Source organism: Populus euphratica, unplaced genomic scaffold (genome assembly GCF_000495115.2).
Source record: "Populus euphratica unplaced genomic scaffold, PopEup_1.0 scaffold4.1, whole genome shotgun sequence".
Classification (NCBI taxonomy): Eukaryota; Viridiplantae; Streptophyta; class Magnoliopsida; order Malpighiales; family Salicaceae; genus Populus; species Populus euphratica.
The window spans coordinates 1,974,351-1,984,367 of NW_011499859.1; the positions used below are offsets into that span (position 1 = coordinate 1,974,351).

Sequence of the window (10,017 nt, forward strand, 5' to 3'; positions counted from 1 at the left end):
TGTGTAATAGAAAACTACAAGAGGAGTCTTCTAAGAAAGAAAATGTCAAGTTGTTTAGCTTCAAAGTACATGCAACCATGGAAAGCCGGCAAGTCCTTCATTAAATATGGACGTGATTTCGCCTTAATCAAAATTATAGGAGCAAGTTCATGAAAAACCCTACTGAGATCCGATTCTTTCTGAGGCTGGTGGATGGATTAGAAGGTTGGGAAAGTAGTAGTTCCGTTCATGAAAAACCCTACTGAGATCCGATTCTTTCTGAGGCTGGTGGATGGATTAGAAGGTTGGGAAACTAGTGGTTCCTTGATGAGCTTAGAAGACTCTCTGGTGCTTTAAATTAGCACTAGTGTAAGAGGAATGAAGCCTTCGAGAATATGTTGCGTGTGCGTTTATCAATTTAAAGAAGATGATTATAGAGAGAATTATACATGGTAAGAGGATGAAGATAGAGAGGTTAAAGATGACTTACCTTGAAATTCAAGGCAGTTTATATAGTTTTGAACGAATATCAGCATGTTTATATACATGGTAAAGCAGTCAATGAACTTGCTACCTGTAGTTTTGAGCTGCGTGGAGATAATGTTCTGAGTGACGACGAGCCTCTATAAAAGTAATCTGTTTTCTAGGAGAAATGTGGCTGGTTTGTGTGCTTTCATTTAATACATGTACCTTCAATCCTTATGATTGGTGACCAATAAATCAATTAAAATAAAATAAAACAGCTATGTGTACCGTATATTATAAGTATTTTTAGCATTTATCAGAAAGAAATTAATTGCTTCTTACTTTTTTTTTGGTTTATGAATATTTAATAGGCTATCATTCTCCTGATTTGTTCAATATAGAAAAACTAATAATTAGATATAAGTTTTATCTATGATGTACTGATTACGTGATTGTTCTTAAAATAGTGTTTGTCTGGTAGTTTCTTAAATTTTTATCTAGGATTCATTGCGTTTCATTTGAGCTTCTGGGGAATCAGAGTTGGTCCTCTGCCGGGGAGTGCTATCTAGTTGGGCTATGTGAACATTTCGGGCCCAATTTGTAGACTAGTCTGTGGGCTTTTTATTGTGATTGAACCATCCCTCCATAGTCTAATAAAGCAATAAGACACACATTATGTCCAAGCCCACAGATATGTAATCAACATTCAGAGTGGATCACAAGAGAGCTTTATAGCAAATTAGGGTATTAGGTCAACAATTTTCACGAGCCTTACTTCAGATCATGTGACAGTCATGGAAAATCAATTCAGGAGAGTAGATTCAGGCTCCCTTGTTCACAACCTCCCCACCTTAATATTTTTCCCTATAGCTTGGACTAGATTTATTGCCTGCACACCGCCAGCTAGGATTTTTTTCCGCCATAAAAATGCTACAGTAAAAAAACTCAATATCCGAGTAGGGATTTTTTTCCGCCATAAAAATGCTACATTAAAAAACTCAAAATCCGAGTAATTGATTGAATTAGTAATTTAAATAATATAAATAAAAAAATAAAACAATAAAAAAAATTTAACCAGATTTGAGCCCATTTCAATTGGTTTGCAAACCTTATTTTGAAAGTTCAAATTGTAAAAAAAAAACTATTTTTCTTAAAAAAATCCCCATTTAATCGGGTGAATTTTCAAACCCTGCGATAATGAACATAAGAATAGGATAATCTTAAAGAAAAAAAAGTAAAAAAATAAATTTAGAAGATGAAATTAAAATAAATTATTTTTTTTAAAAAAAAGGTAAACTAGCATTAACCTTTGAAACTAGTGATCCTAGTCATTTCTAGGCTAATCAAATAAAAGAAAAACCATAAAAAATAAAAAAAAATAAAACTAAAAAATAAGAAAACATCACCTTAAAGAAAGGGAGAAAAAAAATTAAGAAACTCGTGTAAACTTTCTAAATCTAATATAATCTCTAGAACTTACAACTCATGAAGTCCTGAACTCAGATTCAATCAAGACGCTTAATTCATATCCAATTTAATTTTAAATGTTAACTTCTTGAAAAAAATATTAATAAAAAAAACTTGCAAAAAAAAGATAGCAACAAAAAGAACAAGGATAAAATTTGATTAAAAAAACTCAAGTTAAATACTAAAAAAAAAATCACAAAAAGAATAAAGATAAAAAATAAAGATCAAATTTGAAAAATTAAAAAATCATAAAGAGTGAAATTGAAAAACATTTGTAATTTGATAGATTATTTATAGATTCAAAAATAGTTGGGCTAAAATTAAAAAATATTTGTAATTTTATAGAAAATTCAAAAATTTTTAAGAAATAATAATCAAAAGAACATAGATTAAATGTTTAGGAAAAATAAATTCCAAGCATTGGTTTGAATTTGTAAAGAGGCATGTGCAAGATTCAAAGTGGAGAAATGAAAAGGAAGAAACAATCATTGGCGTCAAACTCAAGAACCTCAAGAACCATTTAGGGTGTGTGCCACCCTATCACATCAAGAGCACCTAGACCTTTAAGATGTTATATCAAAAGGCAGCGTTTGTTGATCGAACGATCCTGCACATGTCACTTAAATTGCCCCACACACGCCACTTGAATGGCCTTATACATCCTGCCTGAATAGTCAAGGGTCATCCATATGCACAGAAAGTTTTTTAAAATAATATTTAATAAATATAAATTACAAAAATACCCTTGAGCCAGCCTTAAAATTTACAATAAAACTAATGTAAAATGATAAAAAAAAACTCTTATAAGAAAGTTATATTGGTTTTGTCTTTAAAAACATCAAAATAATTATATTATTTTAAAAAAAACTTGAAAGACAAAAGTGTCCCTGAGTAATAGGCATTATATTATTTTATTATAGTGTTAAATTAGTAATTTTACTATTAAATTTTTTTTTATTAATCTAATCCCATACAATTTATAAACGATAATTGCCCACTTTCAAGGTTTTGTTGAAGCACTTCTAACAATATCATCACCTGAGACCATCTTATTTTGATAAAAAAGATGCGCATCTTTTATTCGAATCCAATCTTGCTCAATTTAAAGACTTGTTACTTCATATTCAGGCATTTAAAATTATCAACTCAATCAGCTAAAATTATCAAGGTTGATTGTGTTGTCTATTTTCGAGGCTTTATCTGAGAAATTCTAACATCATTGTCACCTAAAAATACCTAAATTTGGTTGAGGGGATGCACATCATTTATTTAAATCCAGCGTTACTAAATTTAGAGGTTTATAACTTCATATTTATGTATTTAAAGTTGCTAAGTTAATCAGCTCCAAATCTAAGAATTGAGTGATAACCAATCAGGGGTAAGATATTAGGGACTCCTATGATAAAATTAGATATAAGCATCTAATTTTATGGAAATAAAGTTATACAAGGGATGTTTCTTTTTTATTTGTAAAAAATCTCATGTCATTAGGAGATGTAGTACTCTAAAATAAGCTTTTTAAAGAAGTCAACCTAATCATTATGAATTGTCTAGAAATTAGAATTTTTAATTTAAAATTTAACAAAATTTTAATTTAGTCATTGTTCTTCCAATTGTAGCATATATCCTTAATTGATAAAAAAAATTTAATTATATGCAATTTAACTCCTGTCAAATTCAATTGTAAGCCTTTATATTAGCTGATTTTTTTTTTGGATCCTGGATTCTGAATTTATGCATTTTGATCCTTAATTATCTAATAAATCTTAAATTTTTTTTAATTTAAATTTTAATTTGATCAATTTCAGCTTTTATGTGCATCTTTTTTTTTTCAATTTGATGATTAATATTAGATTTCCTCAACCAAATTCCTAATTGCATAATGATGGTACAATTCAAGTCACCCCTCAGCTTTAAGATGACACATTTCCGGGCCTTATATGGTGGTCACCAGCCTCCTAATAAGGAAATGATCATTCAGGAAACAACTAATGTAGCTGTTGTGGATGAAGTGTTATAGCAGAGAGCGTTGAAATGAGTCAGTTACTTAAAGATTAGTTGTAGATGGCAAAGAACATGATGAAACAGTTAGCTAATAAGAAGAAAACCAAGAGAGGATTTCCGGTTGGTGAGCTAGTGTTTCTTAAGCTTCAGTCTTATAGGCAAACTAGTATTGCTCTCAAACAAAATATCAAATTAAATCCAGGTATTATAGACCTTATAAGATTTCACAGAAGGTTGGAGCTGTGGCTTATAAACTTTAACTGTCAGAGGGTTCAAACATCCACCTGTGTTCTGTCTCACTGTTAAAGAAGTCAGTTACAGATGATGAAATTCTCTCTTCCTAAAATAGATGACTATGGTTCTATGAAGGTTCATCCATTAGCCATACTTGACAGGAAAATCATGAAGAAGGGAAGCATAGCTGTTACAATGATACTGGTTTAATGGTCTAACCTCTTAAAAGAAGATGCTACGTGGGAAGAATTGGAGGAATTGTCCAGTCCATTTCTAGAATTCAAAACAGATTCCTGAGGGCAAGAATCTCTAAGGGAGGATTATTGTTAAGTCAGCAATTCAATAAGACAGTAGTAAGAAGTAATGTTGCTGAACTTGAAGGCTTAATTCTGCAGAACTGGAAAGCTGAGAACTTGAAGATTAGGATCCAATAAAAATAAAATAGTCACGTGTAAATAGGCAATAAAACATGTGATAAATGATTGGTTAGTTGGTGATTGAAGTTAGATTGTAATCAGTTAGTTCTGGTAATTGGTTTAATTGTATATAAAGTGTAATTGGGAGATGTACGAAGCAAGTAATCAATGAATGACAGTTTTTTGTGAGAAGTTCTTCTTTCTCGTCTTCTTTTTCTTTCAATTCTTCTAGCTCTCTTTTGTTAAGGCTAAGGCCATAACATGAAGACCAAGCATGATAACTCTTCTTAATTTTCATCCTTCAGAAGAAATATATAGATAGATTATATCTGTTACTTCTAGTAAATACAATTGGATTGAGGAAACGCCGAAATGGCAGCATGTATATGCTTGGTCAGACAGCGAGACACTAGCTAACCCTCGTTTTGCATTGGATTAGATTCGGTAATAAATGAGTAACCCATGTCTTCTCTGCAGAGCGAAGAAGCTGCATCAGATCAGTAGATAAATGCTTCCAACTCAACAAAAGTAGCATGAAAAGCTGTGGAACTTTGTGGGCGATCAAACTCTTTTCCTGTGAGTCGTTTCCTTTTCTTGTCAATTCATTGCTATTAATTTGATTAAGGTTCCATAATTTCTACTCAAGATATCACATCATATATTATAATTTAAATAAGTAATCTTCATGCTAGCTATTTCAATGTCTGGTCAACGAGGGGAGCAAGAACAAGGCATAGGGATTTTTGTTCTAATATGCCATCAAAACAACATATCATAAAGCAGTAAAACTAGCAATTAAACTACGTCTGTAAAGCTTGTTGTTAACCTAATAATTTAATGACTGGTCCTCACGTGTACGCATTCTAATCTTTTATATGAGATTGATTGATAGAGGCCAAACCATGCAAGCATTGGATCCATGAATTCAACTGCATAATGAAGGTATTCCATCTGATAGATACAGCTGCATAAGAATACAAGCTCGAAAACCAACTCGAGGGGATTGCTTGATGGTTAAAGGGACAAGATCCCTCCGTGACCATCCTGTTAAAATCTTAGAGCAGATTAAAATTCCTAACTCTTAGATCAAGCATGAATGACTACACATGGACTATTTATCTTTGATCATAGAGATGTAGTTTTAACACATAAAAAATAGCCCGAGAGCACTAGCTAACCGTAAAGGCAGAAAAGGGAAGCAAAAGATATCAAGAAAACCAATATTGAAGAAAAGATATGAAAGAGTTTCTAGGAAGTTTTTATTCTGTGTTATTTCTTCTCTCGAGTGAAAAAGTATCGATAAAGTAAAACAAGCACTTATTGTGTTCATATGATCTTACTATACTGGAACTAAGAATAGCTGGGAAACTTTTCAAGATTCCAAGAGTACTTACGGAGAATTTTTAATTAATTTCAGAGAGATAATGGCTTCATCTGTACTTATATAATGGAATGATTCTTCAATCTATCCTTATATCTCTTATTGTTATTTTTCTTCATATTCATCAAAGGCAGGCTGCTAAGTTTTTGTTCAAGAAGGAGAAACATTTTCGTGTGCATGCACGTGTAAAAGCCCAACTATACACGTGAATAATCTAATAAGTTCAAGGATACAGTACATGCTTTTCTTAATGGGTTTAAGGATGTTTACTTTTCTGAATGAATACTCAAGGTATCTAAGTAGTAAAAATAACTTTTCTTTGTGAAGAATAAACTGCAGTCAGTACCCCTCACGAAAAATTATGCAAGCTCTTCCGTATATCACTGCCACAAAATGCACGAAAATTTAGTGCAAAAACTTTATATCAAAGTTAATGGTGGGGTTTTGGCGCATCGAGTTAATTTATGTTAATTTTTTTAAATAAATAATGTTATTTGAATTTTTCTGTAAAAAAAATAAATTGAGTTACTCAGATAAATTCTTATTTAGTTTTTTAATTTTAATTTAATCTTGAGTTGATTGGATTTCAAATTGGCAAACAAATTTATACTATTAATTTATATATCTTGATTTGTGTATTACAACAGTATAACTCATTTTTATGGCAAAATTTTTTTGGAGTTTCAATCATTTGGCTGCCCCTTCTATAAATTTCTGAATTTCTTGGCCAACAAAAGTATGGAGAAAAACGACGTATAAGATGACCAGGCTTCAATTAGATTAATGCACTGAACATGTTAGACTATACAATAAATCTTTCATTTCCTGGCCTTTTTTCTGCACATTGGCCCTCCTCCATAAATCGATGCATGCCGTCGTTCAATTTTAGAGTAATATTTTGTGGAAAGTTTGTTCTAGGCAGCTGACCATAATTAAGCTACCATCTCACAATGAATTTCGAGAAGAGAAATCAGGACAAGTTGAAATCAAACATCTTCTCCATATCTAACTGCTTACGAACACTGATGGTGTAAAATATAACAATCTCAAAATATTCAAACATGAAGCTGAATCATCTTTCCGGAAACATGTAAGTGTCAGAAAACAAGCTCTAGATCTCTATTTTTGGCTAATTTCTGCTGTGGGGTTGCGTTTGTGCCTTTGCACGACAATTTTGTTTATGTTGTATCAGCTTTTCTCTGACCCTTTTGTGTTGTTAATGTGTTTGCCTATCGAAAAAAGAAAGGAAACTCAAGTGCTTTATTTTTATTTTTTTTTCATTTTTTTGCACATACACAGAAGTACTTGCAATTAATATAAACAAATAATTAATCTCGGGGGTTCTTTTTTTTGAGAAAGAAATAAAATAAGTAAATGTACATTAGCTCTTGTATTTAACTGAAAATCTCAAGCTCAGTTCCAATATAATGCAATACAATGGTAATATAAGACTGGCAAAAATCATATGAGAATGGCATAGTGATAGGAATCGTTCTTCACTTACTATAGATAATAAACCATACAAATTACATACCTTATAATACACAAATTGACTAATTTGCAGCCACATCTTCTTGAAAATCACACACAATATGCTATAACAAAACTAGTTTCAAGTTTAACAACAATAGGAACTGAATCCTTTATTTTACATGGTTTTTTATTTGAAACCCACATAATATTTTCTTATATTGCCTTTATGAAAGCTGGTAGACAAAGTTTGGAGAAAGAAACATCACTTATCTCCAAATAGGTACCCAAGAGATGAATCTCCTCCTGGCACTGACTTGACTTTAGTGGATGGGCGATCCTGAAAAGGTCAGGAAATAGGTGAATTATTATGCCTATGGATCAGGTAAAAATATATATATTTAGTGTATGTATGTCCCTACTTGAGGAGGACAACTCACAGTAATGAAGTTTCCTGTATTCTGGCCTTGAGCTCTGTGATAGTTGTTTGAGACCTGCTTCTTCTCAGAAGAACCACTATCTGGTGACTTCTCTATGGTAATGTCAACCCCATATGGTGGTAGGTTAACCGGGCGCGAAGGTGGAGGTGCACTTGGTTGCTCATCAGAACCAAAAAGGTAGCCCAAAGAACTCTGCCCACCGCCATAGCTCCCACCTCTACTCATGGCTGCCTGTATAATTAATGATCAAGATCTGCAAATGAATCAATTACAAAGAAGGGAAAGAAGAGGAGAGAACCCTAATACATATATATACACCGAGTGAGTGCTTGTGTTTAGCTGGTGAAATTATTATATTATATTATATTACAATTACTATTACAAAAATCACTAAAGGTGTGGTATTTTTACTGTGTATAAATATTGTTCGCATACTCACGTGGGCTCATTGTCTATTTTTTAATTTATTTTGGTTTTTTATATTATATTACAATTACTATTACAAAAATCACTAAAGGTGTGGTATTTTTACTGTGTATAAATATTGTTCGCATACTCACGTGTTATTGTGGGCTCATTGTTTATTTTTAAATTTATTTTGGTTTTTATAATTTTATTTTGAATAATTTAATCTTACTTGAAATTTAATTGCTTTTGATTTTTTAAGGGATGGTGAAATTTAAAAAAAAATTGATAAAAAGGAAATAGAAATAGGTGGCGTTGTAGATTTTTGACAAAAAATATACTTAGATCTTCTATCTTTACAAATAATACAATTTAAGTCCTATTAAATTTAAAAAAATTTATTTTGATACAAAAAATTATTTTTGTTGTTTTTTGATTCCTTTTTGAGAGAGCAAAGAGAGAAAAATTGTAAGATTTCAGTAGTAAAGAAAAAAAAATTAATGTTGATGTTAATTTCGACCACTAAAATATTTGATTTTAATGTCAATAATTTTTATTTAGTAAGAAAAGTTTCATGTTGGTATTTTTTCACTTTGAATTTTCTTAAAAAATAAGATCTAAGCTATGAAAAATTTTTTGTTTCGGATTAATCTTAGATTTTGTATAATTTTTTTTTTTAAGGCCATTTATGAGTTTGTCAAAATGTTTAGGCTCTTTTCTAAATGTTTTAGGTGAAAAAAAAAATAAATCTCAATTTTTTTAGCCATCATTTGGGGAAAACTAGTTAACAAATTATATAAAAAAAATTTTCAAAAAATAATGTTTGCCTCAATTTCATTTTTTTTTAAAAAAATACTATGCGTGGGCACTTTCTAAACTTATTGTCAAGCTCAATGACGCGTGGCCTCTCTCTTTTTCTTGTAATGTTGTCTTTTTAAAAAAAATCATTTTTTTTATATGTTTTTTTAATTTTTTTAGTTTATATTTAAATTAATATCCTTTCCCTCATGTTACGATATCAAATATATTTATTTATATTCACCTCTTAACTTTTCTAGATATATATTTAATTATTGTTAATGATTTTTTTATTTATTGATACAGATAATTTTTAATTTATTTAATTTAATATATGTATAATCTTTTCAATTTGTTTTCAAAAAACATGTCAAAAAAATTTATATATTTAATTTTTTTATTAAAAAAATATATAATCACGATGAAACACATGTCAAATAGCTAGTGTTAAGTATAGGTCAAATAACTAGTATTTAATTACCTACCATAGTTAAACATACTAATATTTAATAGTCATTGATGTTCATTATTGCACATGAGTACGGCATCTATTGTTGTCTCCTTCTCATTAAAGGGACATACAATAATTTTTTAGCCTAACAAGTTTAAATATAGGGATCATGTCATTGACTGAATAAATACTGCATATATCAACCGAAGCATCAATATTCAAAAAAAAAAAAAACAAAACACCAGAAGCATCAATATAGTACGAAAGCAACTAAATGCTAACATTTTAGTCATGAGTGAGAAAAGGAAGATAAAACCTATATAATTGAGCAAGTCTATGACATGTTAATATGTTTTTAACCATGTCTATCATATTTTTATATAATATTCATTTTTCAACATATCATTTTTCACAAAATGTTACTTTTGTATTTCAAAAATACCCTTCATCTATACAACTATATAATCTTGAGGTCTTGACATAAAAGTATATTACTTTCTAAAATTC

General features: G+C 30.3%; 1 protein-coding gene across 1 annotated transcript; it reads right to left on the minus strand.

Annotated features, from left to right (window-relative positions):
* Positions 1-7,418: 7,418 nt before the first annotated feature.
* On the minus strand, positions 7,419-8,179 carry LOC105124340 (protein SPIRAL1-like 5). Its single transcript, XM_011024326.1, has 2 exons — positions 7,857-8,179; positions 7,419-7,756 (listed from the first exon to the last, which is right to left on the minus strand). The coding sequence occupies exons 1-2, from the start codon at positions 8,079-8,081 to the stop codon at positions 7,682-7,684; spliced, it is 300 nt and encodes a 99-aa protein (XP_011022628.1). The 5' UTR covers positions 8,082-8,179; the 3' UTR covers positions 7,419-7,681.
* Between the last annotated feature and the right edge of the window lie 1,838 nt (positions 8,180-10,017).

What these genes read in the sequence shown, in the direction of transcription:
- LOC105124340 (XM_011024326.1), bottom strand. Translation starts at nt 8,081, where the DNA reads ATGAGTAGAGGTGGGAGCTATGGCGGTGGGCAGAGTTCTTTGGGCTAC. An exon ending in ATACAGGAAACTTCATTACT is followed by an intron (nt 7,757 to 7,856) that starts GTGAGTTGTCCT and finishes TGACCTTTTCAG; the next exon opens with GATCGCCCATCCACTAAAGT.